This window comes from Nematolebias whitei, chromosome 3, assembly GCF_014905685.2.
Source record: "Nematolebias whitei isolate Nwh7 chromosome 3, NemWhi1, whole genome shotgun sequence".
Classification (NCBI taxonomy): Eukaryota; Metazoa; Chordata; class Actinopteri; order Cyprinodontiformes; family Rivulidae; genus Nematolebias; species Nematolebias whitei.
Genome location: NC_056500.1, coordinates 9,154,402 through 9,169,686, shown reverse-complemented (window position 1 = coordinate 9,169,686; position 15,285 = coordinate 9,154,402). Strand labels below are relative to the sequence as shown.

At 44.3% G+C, this 15,285-nt stretch overlaps 1 protein-coding gene across 1 annotated transcript in view; it reads right to left on the bottom strand.

The window, feature by feature from the left end:
- Positions 1-2,164: 2,164 nt before the first annotated feature.
- LOC119407684 (transmembrane protein 79) overlaps positions 2,165-15,285 on the bottom strand; it is a 22,475-nt gene continuing 9,354 nt past the window's right edge. Inside the window, exons 2-5 of the mRNA XM_037674503.1 lie at positions 11,406-11,690; positions 10,503-11,057; positions 9,511-9,724; positions 2,165-2,510 (exon numbers count right to left, since the gene is read on the bottom strand). Coding sequence (XP_037530431.1) covers positions 2,255-2,510; positions 9,511-9,724; positions 10,503-11,057; positions 11,406-11,679 — 1,299 coding nt within the window. The 5' untranslated portion in view covers positions 11,680-11,690 and the 3' untranslated portion in view covers positions 2,165-2,254. The remainder of the gene's footprint in view (positions 2,511-9,510; positions 9,725-10,502; positions 11,058-11,405; positions 11,691-15,285) is intronic.

Below are 15,285 nucleotides of genomic sequence, written 5' to 3'. Positions count from 1 at the left end.
TCTTGCGAACCAAGATATATCTGTAATTTAACAGGGAACTTAGAAGCATGTGCAAAAACCATACACAGCCTCAACAGCCTGGCACAACTTCGTGCTGTTCACCAGCTTGGTCACTGCTGTGGGATGGCATCCCATCCTTCAATCAGCATTTGTTACAAGTTAATCAATGTGATTGTGTTGGTCACTCTGGAACAAACTGCTGAAGCCACGCTTGTTCAATTGTGTTATGGTCAGGACTTAATTCTCTCCACTCCAAAATTCTGGATGTAGATTCTGATAAACCCCACTCTATTTGGGGGGGGGGGGGGGGGAATTGTTGTCATATTGGTGTACAAAGTTCGGTCAAAGACTGTGGCAGTATGTGACCAGCTAGCCTGGCTAGCTCAGTCGGTAGAGCATGAGACCCTTAATCTCATATTTGTGAGTTTGAGCCCCACGTTGGGTGCCAGATTGTTGTGGCTTTTTACTACATAAATACTTAAATCATTAAATAAAGCAATTTGACACTTTGATTCTGGCTGACGGCAAACATCAAGGTTTATTTAAGACACTGTGGCAAACTGAACAGCTCAAAGACCAAACTAAAAAACAAACAAAAAATGATGGGACGAATCAAAATGGACAGCTCAGCACCTTGATGTGTGCTACAACTTTTATTAGCGTTTCGAGTTACTATGGCGACGTAATTTGCATTTGCATTTTAAGCTGAAATTTGGTATGGTGGTAGCCGAGAGCAAAACCAAACACATAATACGGTCAAATCAGAATTTTAAAATGGCCGCCACGTGGCTGTCCCCATCAAAGTTTCTCCAGGAACTTTCTAGTTTCATGACCCCTGACCTAGGGAGGTGCTTCAGGCATGTTTGACTGGGAGGAGACTCCGGGGAAGACCCAGGACACACTGGAGAGACTAGCTCTCTCGGTTGGCCTGAGAACAGCTTGGGGTTCTCCCAGAAGAGCTGGTAGAGGTGGCTGTGGAAAGAAATGTCTGGGCCTCCTTGTTCAAGCTGCTGCCCCCATGACCTGACTTCAGAATAAGCGGAAGATAATGGATGGACTGATGGATGAGACATTTCTCTAACAAAGTAACAAATACATGCACATAAACCTAAAAGGGAACAAACAGCAATATTTTTCCTTACTTAAAAAAATACATTTTTATCTAAACAATGTATAAACAGCAGCTGCAAACAAAAGTTTCTACTAATTTATCAAAAACATGTCCTTATTCTCCTCCTCCACAGAAGCTACATCAAAAGCTTGTATCAGCAGGGGTGAAGCCAGAGGGGTGGCTAGGGTGGCACTTGCCACCACTGTAAACCTGACTGACCACCCCAGGATCAACCCCAGTTGACTGACAAGTTACTGCATGTGGCATTAAAAAATATGAAATTGGAGTAAATGAGGAATGCAGAGTAAATGTCTGTCAAACAGATGTCTGACATGGAGAGGACCTATCAGTGAGATAAAGAAAACAATAACTTTTCTGAACTACTGAATTTATACAATACCATTACTGTTTGTGTGAGAGAGAGAAAAATAGAGAAATGCATATGGGTTATAATTGTAAATCGGGTACATTACTTAGGTAAGAGATTTGAGAAAGAAAACAGTTTCCTTGTTCGTCACCACTTGCATAAAAGTCTAACTCTGCCACTGTCCCATAAGGATTACTGGTCTGGGCCAGTTAGGTGATTATACCAGAACAGGTTTTAAGAACGTAACAAAAACCTGGTACAACACACACACTGTTGTCTCACCAGGAGAAGATGCTCAGGTAAAAAAGACGAAGCCAGAACTGAAAACTGGACAGAAATATATATGTATGTACAGTACATATACATGTATATACACTGTATATATACAAATTAACAAATATATCTGTAAAGGTTTTTAATCAGTCTTCACACTGTACAAAACTTCCTGGATTGTCACAACAGTAGAGAAGCCAACTTCAGTTTCTCTGTTTTTGTAAGGTTAAGACAAATGCAGCCATATTTCTAGCAGAGCTTTTGAGTAGTTAAATATAGGTACAGGAATAGCTTAAAGAGACAAATGTTTTATGATTACAGCATGTTTCAAAGGCACAACTGGCCACAGGCAGGCAGGGCTTGTGCCTTTCGGATAATAAGAGGAGCAGCGAGCCGAGCCGTCAAGTAGCTGGAGGTTGGAGTGGCAGCGGATGTAGCTGCGCTCAGCAGCAGACCACAGGAATGGCCTATTTTTGGAAAAGAAGAAAGCCTGGTTCTCCTTCTCACTGAGCATCCAGGATGTCTGTGGGTAGGACGTCTGGTTCACCACTCGAGCTCTGAGAAGTCTCCCCTGACCAGGAAGAGGGGGTGACCTGATTATAGAGGGCGTCCCCAGAGCCAAAGAGGGGCTCCTTGAGATTGAGGCTGTACATGAGGAACAGATTGAGAGCGACCATGGCGAGAAGCGGGAAGACGGTCAGGCCGGAGCCAAATCCTCTCCAGGAGCCGCACGTGTTCAGACTGAACCAGTAAACCAGCCTGTAAGAGACCCCCAGAAAACACCAAACAGGAAGTCAGCACAAGGTCAAAGGTTAAGCATTCAAAGCCTCCCTGATGGGGGGAGGCCAGGGTAATGGTCTGGAAATACTTCACTAGGCATAAAACATCAGATCTTACCGATATGATTCTGAGACTTTTATTCCACATGAAAATACTCAAAGAGAAACCGAGAAGTTCTGATAAAATCCACACGTCACACACAAACAGTAACTGCACAGACGCACGGTGGACAAAGAAGGATGTTTATTTTCAGCTGATGATGGAGGAGGTGGAGGAGCTTGTATTTCTGTTGTTAACTGAGAAGTGCTGTTTTATAAATTTGCCCACAAAGTTTTGACCAGTCACTCACTAAACGAATAACAGGGGACAAAGAGCAATACGGTCTCAACGTGGGGTGGGAGACGAGAAAATTGCAATTTTTGTCACGCAATTACGTCAGCGAGACACAACTTCAGCCCTTCTCATGGAGTATACATCAGGCTTTTTTCAACCAATAAACCAGGATTATTTTCATTATCGTGTCCTTCCAGACCAAAACTAACCGGGGTATCCATCAATGCCACAAAGGGTGCATGAAAATGTTTTTTGCCCGTCTGTTAGCAAAATATCTAAAAATAACCACTGTATAGATTTTAATTAGACTCTCAAAAAAGCAATAGCTGGATGTGCATCAACAACTGACTGACTTTTGGAGACGACTCAATTTTAGCTAACACAAAAATGGCTACAACTCAGTTGAGTGAAACTTTTGTGTGGTAGTAGCTGAGAGTTTTTCATAACATACCTTGAGCACTCACAGCTTGTGCAAAATCTTGCTATATGGTGTAAGGTTGTGCATGCTATATTTGAGATTTGACCACAAAAATGTAAGATGATTTTAGTTTAAAACGCAGTTATAAACTGCTAGGCATTTTATTAATTTTATTTTATGCATTAGAAGTTTTAGATGTGAAGTTAAAGCATTTTCTCCTTAAATATTTTATTTTAAGACTGTGCTCAGGAGGTTATACCCCATTTATTAAGGTCTAACAAAAAATGAATGTCTGAAAACTGATATGCTTTTATTTTTCATCTTTAAGTAAAAATGCAACAGACAAAATTCACGGCATGTATTTTTGTGCCGGATCATCTGCATCTTTAAGCAATGATTTTCTTTCTACGACAAAGTCAGTGAGTGCATGACAGAAAGGAAAAATCCCAACAAAGTTGGGTTGCACCTCGGCTCAGATGTGAATTTGAATCAGTTTTATTCTCTTTTTATAAGACAGCTTTTTATATAACAACCACAGAGAGCTCTGCCCTGAATGTAAACTGAGCTTCACCCATTCACACAAAACACCAGAACAATGTCGGCAACCGAGCGGCGAAAAAAGGAACAAGTAAATATCCCTCAGCAGCTGGTGGAAAAATAAACTAATTAAAAAAAAAAAAAAACTATAAACTTTACATACTCAAAAAAGTGGTTTAACAGGCCTTATCAACAAGGTAATTTGTTTAGCCACTTTAAGTAAAGATCCCATTCCATACTGTACATCAAATACATTTTTAGCTTTTGAGATTTTCTTGTTTGGCGTTCCTGCTGCTGATTTTGACTAAATGCATGAAAATAAAAGCTTGTTTGATCATTTTTGTGAGACTTTATCTCTATCGTTTTACTGCAAATGGGACAAAAAGTGACCTGAGAAAAAAAATGTTAAAACTTTCAATAAAAATAATAACGTTGGCTACATCATCCCCTCCATGGGCTGCCACCTTACAGTGGTGGAGGGGTTTGAGTGTCCCAATGACCCTAGGAGCTATGCTGTCAGGGGCTTTACGCCCCTAGTAGGGTCACCCATGGCAGACAGGTCCTAGGTGAGGGACCAGACAAAGTGCAGCCCAAAAACCCCTTTGATGAGAAAAATAAACGGACCTAATGTTCCCTTGCCCGGACGTGGGTCACCGGGGCCCCACTCTGGAGCCAGGCCTGGAGGTGGGGCACGCGGGCGAGCGCCTGGTGGCCGGGCTTTTACCCATGGAGCTCGGCCAGGCACAGCCCGAAGAGGAGACGTGGGTCCCCCTTCCCATGGGCTCACCACCTGTGGGAGTGGCCAAAGGGGTTGGGTGCAATGTGGGATGGGTGGTGGCCGAGGGTGGGGACCCTGGCGGTCTGATCCTCGGCTACAGAAGCTGGCTATTGGGACGTGGAATGTCACCTCACTGGTGGGGAAGGAGCCTGAGCTGATGTGTGAGGCTGAGAGGTTCCGGCTAGAAATAGTCGGACTCACCTCTACGCATGGCTCTGGAACCAGTTTCCTTGAAAGGGGCTGGATACTCTTCCACTCTGGAGTTGCCCCTGGTGAGAGGCGCCGAGCAGGAGTGGGCATACTTATTGCTCCCCAACTTGGTGCCTGTGTGTTGGGGTTCACCCCGGTAAATGAGAGGGTGGCCTCCCTTCGCCTACGTGTGGGGGGACGGGTTCTGACTGTCGTTTGTGCTTATGCACCAAACGGCAGTTCAGATTATCCACCCTTTCTGGAGTCCTTGAAGGGGGTACTGGAAAGTGCACCTCCTGGGGACTCCCTTGTTCTGCTGGGGGACTTCAATGCTCATGTGGGCAATGACAGTGAGACCTGGAGGGGTGTGGTTGGGAGGAACGGCCCCCCTGATCTGAACCGGAGTTGTGTTCTGTTGTTGGACTTCTGTGCTCGTCATGGATTGTCAATAACGAACACCTTGTTCAGGCATAAGGGTGTCCATATGTGCTCTTGGCACCAGGATACCCTAGGCCGCAGTTCGATGATCGACTTTGACATTGTCTCATCTAATCTGCGGCCGCATGTCTTGGACACTCGGGTGAAGAGAGGGGCGGAGCTGTCCACTGATCACTACCTGGTGGTGAGTTGGCTCCGATGGTGGGGGAGGATGCTGGTCAGACCTGGCAGACCCAAACGTATTGTGAGGGTTTGCTGGGAATGTCTGTCAGAGTCTCCTGTGAGACGGAGTTTTAACTCCCACCTCCGGGAGAACTTCGAACATGTTCCGAGGGAGGTGGGGGTCATTGAGTCTGAGTGGACCATGTTTCGTGCCTCTATTGTCGAGGCGGCTTACCGGAGCTGCGGCCGCAAGGTTGTCGGTGCCTGTCGCGGCGGCAACCCTCGAACCCGATGGTGGACACCGTTGGTGAGGGATGCTGTCAGGCTGAAGAAGGAGTCCTATCGGGCCTTTTTGGCCTGTGGGACCCCGGAAGCAGCTGATGGATACCGGCAGTCCAAGCAACATGCGGCTCGGGTGGTCGCAGAGGCAAAAACTCAGGCATGGGAGGAGTTCGGAGAGGCCATGGAGAATGACTTCCGCACGGCTTCGAGACGATTCTGGCCCACCATCCGGCGTCTCAGGGGGGGAAAGCGGTGCGCCACCAACACTGTTTATAGTGGGAGTGGTGTGCTGCTGACCTCAACTCGGGATGTTGTGGGTCGGTGGGCGGAATACTTTGAAGACCTCCTCAATCCCACCGGCACGTCTTCCACTGAGGAAGTGGAGCCTGGGGACTCTGGATCAGGCCTTCCAATCTCTGGTGCTGAGGTCACAGAGGTGGTTAAAAAGCTCCTCAGTGGCAGGGCCCCAGGGGTGGATGAGATTAGCCAGGAGTTCCTTAAGGCTCTGGATGTTGTAGGGTTGTGTTGGCTTACGCGACTCTGCAATATTGCGTGGACATCGGGGTAAGTTCCCCTGGATTGGCAGACCGGGGTGGTGGTCCCCCTATTCAAAAAGGGGGACCGTAGAGTGTGTTCCAACTACAGGGAATCACGCTCTTAAGCCTCCCTGGTAAGGTCTACTCGGGGGTTCTGGAGAGGAGGGTCCATCGGATAGTCGAACCTCGGATTCAGGAGGAGCAGTGTGGTTTTCGTCCTGGTCGTGGAACACTGGACCAGCTCTACACTCTCAGCAGGGTCCTGGAGGGTGCGTGGGAGTTTGCCCAACCGGTCTACATGTGCTTTGTGGACTTGGAGAAGGCGTTCGACCGCGTCCCTCTGGGAACCTTGTGGGGGGTACTCTGGGAGTATGGGGTACCGGGCCCTTTGATACGGGCTGTTAGGTCCCTGTATGACCGGTGTCAGAGCCTGGTCCGCATCGCCGGCAGTAAGTCGGGCTTGTTCCCGGTGAGAGTTGGACTCCGCCAAGGTTGCCCTTTGTCACCGATTCTGTTCATAACTTTTATGGACAGAATTTCTAGGCGCAGCCAAGGTGTTGAGGGGATCTGTTTTGGTGGCCTTAGGATTGTGTCTCTGCTTTTTGCAGATGATGTGGTCTTATTGGCTTCATCAGATCATGATCTACAGCTTTCGCTGGAGCAGTTCGCAGCCGAATGCGACGCGGCCGGGATGAAGATCAGTTCCTCCAAATCCGAGGACATGGTCTTGAGACGGAAAAGGGTAGAGTGCCCTCTCCGGGTCAGGGAGGAGGTCCTACCCCAAGTGGAGGAGTTTAAGTATCTTGGGGTCTTGTTCACGAATGAGGGAAAAATGGAGCGTGAGATCGATAGGCGGATAGGTGCAGTGTCTGTAGTGAAGCAGGCGCTGTACAGGTCTGTCTTGGTGAAGAGAGAGCTGAGTCAAAAGGCGAAGCTCTCAATTTACTGATCGATCTACGTTCCTACCCTCATCTATGGTCACAAGCTTTGGGTTGTGACCGAAAGAATGAGATCTCGGATACAAGCGGCTGAAATGAGTTTTCTCTGCAGGGTGTCTGGGCTCTCCCTTAGAGATAGGGTGAGAAGCTCGATCATCCGGGAGAGACTCAGAGTAGAGCCGCTGCTTCTCCACGTCGAGAGGAGCCAGTTGAGGTGGCTCGGGCATCTGTTTAGGATGCCTTCTGGATGCCTCCCTGGTGAGGTGTTCTGGTCACATCCCACTGGGAGGAGGCCCAGAGGAAGACCCAGGACACGCTGGAGGGACTATGTTTCTTGGCTGGCCTGGGAACGCCTCGGGATTCCCCCAGAAGAGCTGGCCCAAGTGGCTGGGGAGAGGGAAGTCTGGGCCTCCCTACTTAGGCTGCTACCCCCGCGACCCGACCCAGGATAAGCGGAAGAAAATGGATGGATGGATGGATGGATGGCTACATCATTAAGCGTTTTTCACAGAAGACATTTTGACTTGGAGAAGGGAAAGCACAAATCTGTGCTCCACTTCTGCAGCTGTGCATGCTGTTTCAAAATGCAAATGAGCTGAAGTTCTTCTGTGTCCTTCACTAATACTCAAGTGCTTTGCCTTGAAATAGTTTGATTAGCAGGGCTAGTAATAATTTTTAACATTACCTGCTCATGACAAACATTTAGACCTGAATCTTTTTTTTTTTTTGTCAGTGAGAGAAACTAAAGCAAACAAATTATTTGCCTCATGCACTCCACTGGAAATACTGGCGCCATTTAACCAAAAACGAAAAAGTTTCCTAAACACTCTTGACACTAAACTACCGGTAGCATTACTAAATCTCAAGTTTACAAATGTGCTTTGTTTTTCTTCTAAAATTGAATCATAATTAACTTTTAGTTTGTTTTTGCTTGTTTGTTTTTTTACTTATTTTTTTTTTATTTCTGTTTGACATCTTCATCATCTTGCTTTGATTTTCGTTTTCTGTGAGGGAGGAAACATTTTTATAGATCATCAAGAATTAAAGTGATTTTTCTAAGAATAAACACATTAAATGAAATGATTCCTAGCATGTTCAAAATAAAGGCTTTAAGACCACAATGTTTCTGTGACGACAGCTGCTGGTACATTTTCGAAGTTTAAGGTCCACAGGACTGAAGTCAACCTTCCTGGACATGGCCGCAAGATGGCCGCAAGAGGAAAACTGATGACAAATTGAAGAGAAGGGTAATGAATGGTAACCAAAGAGGTCAAGGGCAAAGTACATCAGTATCAGATCACACCGTCAGTCGCTGTTTGTTTAGCAAAAGTGGATTTAATGGAAGACAATCAAAGAGGACACCAAATCACTAAAAAAGCAAGAGTGGCGTTCGTCAAATGTACAATGAAATCTCAAGACTATCAAGGCATTCTGGAGCAAAATGTGTTTGGTCCCATAACATCATAGATCTTCTAACAGTAATTACCTAAAAACGGCAGGTAAAACCCCCAAGAGTGGCTCTGAGAAAACCACTGGACTGTTCTGAAATGTCCCTGATCTAAATCCTGTTGAACATCTGCAGAAGGAGCTGAAGCATCTGGAGAAGCAACCCTTCAAACCTGTGACAGCTGGAGCAGTTTGTTCATGAGTGGGCCAAAACGTCTGTGGACGAGTGCAGCCGTCTCAGGGAAAGAAATCAGATTGATGTGATCGCAACAAATTCAAAGCTAAGGGTACCATCCTTTCAGCCCACGACAGTTTCTCTAGTTTGTCTTTTAAACAATTCTGCAAACGAAAATTCATTAGCAATTATTGATTTTCATTCATTGATTTTTGTGTTTTTTTTATTTTTATTTATTGTTTTTGTCAGTTTCTAATTATTACAATGACCTTTATGGGGGTTTTCATTTTTAACTCAAAAGGGGACAAACAAATATTTGTGTATCCGTCTTTAATTTAAAGTTTGAAGGCATATGGGACCTCTGAATATTCTCCAGCATGCACCGTAAAACACAAAAACACTTCCTGATGCTGAACTTACAACCAAAACAGAAAAGCTCTCTGCTGTTCTTCAACCTGCCAAATCTTCTCATGTCAGTGACGACGGCTGAGTTTGTTTTGAGCGACGTTAGCCGACGGCGTCGTCGGTTTGTCGGTTCTCTGATTTAAACAGAAATAATTACAGATATTCATGATTACCCATGAGGTGAAGGTTACTGGATTTTGGCTTGATTTATATAGATTGCAGATGATAAATCATTGTGTTCAGTGTTTTGGAGACTGGGTTGTAACCATAGCGAGTCGTATTTTAGCAGCTCTGTGGTGGTTTTACCATAAAAACCCTCCTCTGATCCTCTCTGAGCCTCACCTGCCCAAGACGAACATCACAGCCAGTATGGGCACCAGCTTCAGCTGCTCTTGAGGCAGTAGGGCAGCCATAACTACCAGGTTGAGAACATAAAGGAGTAATTGCTCCAAGGTGGATGTGATGAACAGCTGCTGCAGGGTTTGCCTTCTGGGTAAAGACTCCTGCAGGTCCAAGGAGCCGGAGCAGAACTGGCAGCCAGCGCCCACGAGCATCGCTGTGAGGGACAACAGAGCAATAAGTCAGAACATCTTGAATCTGGGCCGTCTTTTCTGTCCAGCTTGTCTGACTGCAACTTTATTTGCATTTTCTTCATTTGAATACAGAAGCTCCCTGCAGACGGGCACCACATGCAAATCCCCCTCTGTGTGTTTGCACGTGTACTGTTTTTAGTCGTTCAGGAAAGTGACTGAAACAACGGAGACAATTAGTCCACAGCCTGAGAGACAGAGACACGGATGATCTCATTTTGCAGTTTCCATTTAAAACTATGTGAAGGAAATGATGCGTCTCTACAGAGGCCCGGGGAGATGTCTGCTGCTCTGAGGTTTCAGGAGCATGAAATTAAAGAGGACAGAAGAGGGTTTGGTTCGTCTGAACCAAACCCTCTTTAAATCTTTATAATTTATTATCGCCTGCTGCTTTTGCCCACATCTATGTGTGTCTGTCAGCAAAATATCTCATGAAACACCATACAAATTTGGATGAAACAGAACTGGATGTACATCTACATGTGATTAACTGTCAATCCAATTTAAGGTGGCTGCCACAGCTGACTCTAAAACATACACACGACAATGATAAAGTCGGTTTTACAGATAAGAAACTAAAATGTGGTGCGAGACCAGTTCAAAACATATTCTGAGCGCTCATAAATTGCACAAGATGTTTTTTTTTAAATTTTGCTAATAAATATTAGCCTTGTTGACTGTTTCTGCCTGTTAGCGAAGTATTTTTGATTTGAGGCGGTTTCAGTGCAGCTGTTTGGAACATACCGAGCACGACGGGTAGCGCAGCCACCAAACAGCAGCAGAAGGTGAAAACGAGGCGGCTGCTTGTGTCGGGGCAGTCTGGGGGCCTGATGGGGACGTAGAAGTAGAGCAGATAGAGGATTCCGGCTGCACACAGCAGAGAGGCCAGCACCGAGAGGAACGCAGGAACTCTGCCGCTCTGATAGCAGCGACAGCAGCGTCGCCCTCCATCTGAAGCCTCCTCTGAGGCTCCATGAGTCTCTGCCGGGCCCTCGGGGGTCCACACAGCCAGTTCCACGCTCTCTGGTGGCGGGCCTATCAGAGGCCGGCCCTCGTCCACTGTGCTCTCCAGATTGGTAGATTCTGGGCTCCATCTCGGCGTGTCTGTGCCGTTGGGAATGTCGCCCTGAGAGGCCGGGGTTGAGGCGCCGATGCAGTTGTCCGTGTTGGTGTCCAAACTGTGTGCTGTGATGATCGGACTGGAAGGAGTTGGATCGGGTTGGCCCTCCTCTGTCTGATCTGCTTCAGGCTGCTCTGGGAGGTGAATGCTGGGGGGCTGCTGGGGGCACGAAGCACAACCTGTTGAATCAAAACACATCTGAATCTAAAAGAACTGAAAGAAATCAACCACAGACTTAATTTACTTCTTTAGAAAATAGTTAGTCCCAGTTAAGCAGAAATATGCGTCTAACAAGAATAATATGGGGAAATTTGTCTGAAAATTTGATAATTCTACAATAAAAATTAAAACAAGTTGATTCTTAATTATTCTTTAAAACAGAAAAGACGAGCTTTGTTCTCGTCTCTTTTTCAGCCCTGATTCTATCTTGCTCTTTTTAAATCCAGTCTGGATCACGGTCAGCTTAAGCTTCAGATGATTTGTTTCGGTTTCCTCTCAGTCGGTGACAAACAGCAGGAGTAACTCACTCATTGGCAGCTCTGTTGTCGGTGCCGGCTCCAGGGAGCGCTGGGAGCCCGAGACAGAACGGGAGGACGAGTGCAGCTCCTCCACCGAAGACTCGGGACTGTCTGATACTGGCGCCAAGGAGATTTGAGTATCCAGGTCCAGGAAGGGGGAGAAGGACAGCCTGGCCGGGTCGATGTCCTGGAGCTGGTTGATGATGTCACTGATGGACTCCTTCATGGTGTCGAGCTCCTTCACGTTGTGCTGGTTCGTGGCCTGAGGCCCCGAGGAGCTCATAGTCACACAACCTGAGGAACCAACGCAGAGAAGAGGTGCAAACTTGAAATTTTCAGGTGCACTAACGTTCTACATGGAAAGTGGAAATATTTCACCACAAAATCCTGGTGTAACTTTATTTAGACTAATGCTTAAACGATTGCAGGACGGACAAGATGTCGAGGTTCAACTTTTCTTTTAGTTTATTTGACCTATGTTTAACCAGGTTGGTCAGTTGAGAACAAATTCTCATTTACAATGATGACCCGGCCAAGAGGAAGCAAATACAGTTGTGGGAGAACACCAGACGAACAACATACAAACAACTGACACTCAAACATCAAGTTGTACAGACCATGTGAAATGACAACAAACAAAGAGCAAGGACAAGTTTCATGGTGCAAGAGACTGAAGAGGAAACTGCTAAAAGCACGTGCAGCAGTCATCAAGTGATGCTGTCACTGAGTTTTTAAATAATGCAAATGTGACAAAAGGAGTCTTATCACTTGTTAGAGATCGTTCCAACTGTCATCAGCAGAAAACTGAAATGATGAACGACCAAATGAGGTGCGTGCTTTAGGGATAGAGAGGTCAATGTGGCTGCTGGAGCAGAGGGTGTGCATGTTGCTATGGATATTGAGTAATCAACAGAGGTAGGATGGGGTTTTACCAGTTATGGTTTAGGAGAAACCAGTTTGTTTGTCTGTGGGTGTGAAGAGAGGCCCAGTTTACCAGGGAATACTGAATGCAGTGATGAGTGCTGAAGGGAGCTCCGGTGGCAAATCTAATGGCTGTGTGGTAAAGGGTGTCCAGTTTGTGGAGCAGCGCTTTAGAAGAGATTCTGTAAATGACGACACCATAGGTGAACATGGGAAGGATTGTCATTTTTACCAGAAGATGTTTGGTAGATTGAGTCAGTGAGGATTTGTTTCGGAAGAGGAACCTGATTCTGGATTTGACTTTGGAGAGCAGAGAGTTGATGTGAGTTTCGTATGAGAGTGAGGAATCGAGCCATATCCCATAACTGCTGGCAAACTGGACCACGGAGCCATCCAAGGAGGAGATGTTCCGAGGGCAGACAGTTTGAGGGAGGTTTCTGTAAAGATCATGCACTTTGTTTGCAGAGAGTTCAGTTTTAAATGAAGATTAGAAAAAGCAAGCTCAACGTTACTGAAACTAATTTGTAGTGCAGAGAGGGCAGAGTTCAGCGAGATACTGGTGGTAGACATAACAGTGTCATCAGCGTACAGATGTGTGCGAACATGACAGTTGTCCACAGAATTTGTTACATGGTTGATGTATATGCTGAAAAGAGTTGGACTTAGTATGGAGCCTTGGGAAACACCTTTGCTGATGGGTAGTGAGTATGACAGGTGACCCTCCACCCTCACTGATTGCATTTGCCCAGAACCGTAGCTTTTGAACCTATCTATGCAACTCTCTGACAGACAGAGGTCTCAGCCTTCACAGCAAGATGGAGTGGTCTACAGAGTCGAAGGCTTTAGCTAGGTTGATGAAGACAGCAGAACTGTACTCTTTCTTATCAACTGCTCAATGTCTTTCCCAACCTTAAGAGTGGCAGTGATTCAACTGTGCCCTGATCTAAAACTTGACTGTAGAGGGTTGAGAACATTGTGCGTTTCCTGACGATCAATAAGCAGTTTGTTAATTAGCTTTTGAAGGATGTCTGAGCCACATGGCAGGATGGAGATGGGTCTGTAGCAGCTAAAGTCAGCATTATCATCTCCTTTGAACATTGGTATGACTGCAGAGGATTTCCATTTCTGAGGGAACACTCTGGTTTTCAGAAATAGATTTAACAAAAGAAACTGAGAACTTGTTTACTGATTTTTTTAAAAAGCTTTATGTGAAAAATGCTATGCTAAAGAGCCAAACCACACCGTGCGTCCGCCATTTTGAGAGCTGAAAAAAAGTAGAGACAGCCCATGTCACGTCAAGGGGCCTCCCTCCCATTTTTCTTAAAGAGACACGCTGCTCTTCCCTCACTATCCATCCTTCCTTTCAAACTGTCTTATACTGCCATCCAGTGGTCAAAAAAGGTTCTACACTTGAAACAAATTAACCAACATTTCTTCTTAAATTTGACAATAATTACTAATTATTGTCAAATTTCAAACAATATTATCGTTTATTGCAATAATTTCCGAGACAATTAATCACCCAGCAAAATTCTAGAATTGCGCCGCTCCAGGTGGCTGCATGTTGGAGCAGCTCTGTTACTTTCATTCTGAGATTTTGCTTTTGGAAACTTAAATTCCTCTTTTTCTGGATGTAAGTCACATTTTTTGGATGATTGTTTCCTCTGGTATTGGATGCTGTGCAGCTGGAAAGATTTTTACTGAAACTTTTTTAGTTTTGGACATTTGTTATGATGCGTAACCATGGCAACAAGGCAGTTTCTACAACCAGGAGCAGCTGATTAATATCTCAAAAGCTCAAATAATATCTCAACTACAGCCCCAAATCTCAAATGAGTTGAAAAGGATGTTCTGTGGACGCATTCTCATCTACCTGCCAGCTGTGCTCGAGTGCCTGACCACTGAGATCCTGGAACTACACTGTAAAAAAAATTCTGTAGTTTTTACGAAAAAAAACTGGCAGCTGCGGTTGCCATTTTAAATTTGTTAAAAAAACACTAAACATGTAAACAGTTGTACAGAGTTAGCTGTAACTTCAACAGTTTTATGATGTACAATTAACAAGCTATTTTGTAAACCTAAATACATTTTCAATGTACATTATACAATAATTTAATGTAAAAAATACAAATTAAACAGTAAATTCTATAGATTATTTTATGTAGATGTACATTAAAAATGTGTTTGGGTTTACAATATATATTGGAAATTCTACATAGTAAATCTGTTGAAATTACAACCAACTGTAAAACTGTTTACATGTTCATAGTATTTTTTACAGCTTTATTCTGGCAACCACAGCTGCCAGTTTTTTTTCGTAAAAAGTACATTTTTTTAACAGATTTATTCTGATAACCACAGTTGTAAGCTTTTTTTTTGTTGTAAAAATACAGGTTTTTATAAAACATTTTTTAAGCATTTTTATTTAACAAATTAGCATGAACATGTCACTGTTTTACAAACAAAACAAGACTTACCCAAACAAATTTCACATATGTTAGACTCAGCCTTAGTGAAATACAAAAAATAAAACATGTTAGAATGCCTTTCAAATACTAAAATTAAATTAAAACTAAATTAATTAAAACTAAACAAAGTTTTTCTCATCTGTTTATGTAAAAAAAAAAAAGAAAATGTAAAAATAAGAACAGCTTCAAAAAACGTAATGAAACATTTATGTTTTTTACTTAATCATTGTTTCCAAATTTTTGAATTCAACCAAAATACCAGAATAGCCAAACTGTCTGTGAAAACTAACAGACAAAATAACTTCAGCCACATTTACAGCTGCCCTCTGTTGCTTGTGTTTCAAGTTATAAACAGTGCCACACACAACTGCCCTGTGTTCATATTTTAACAATACAAAACCTTTAACCTTTTAAAGGCTTTTCTAACAAAATCAAAAGATCTATACACTGATCTATAGTACCGGAATGTAAAAAAAAAAAAAAAAAAAAAAAAAAAAAAA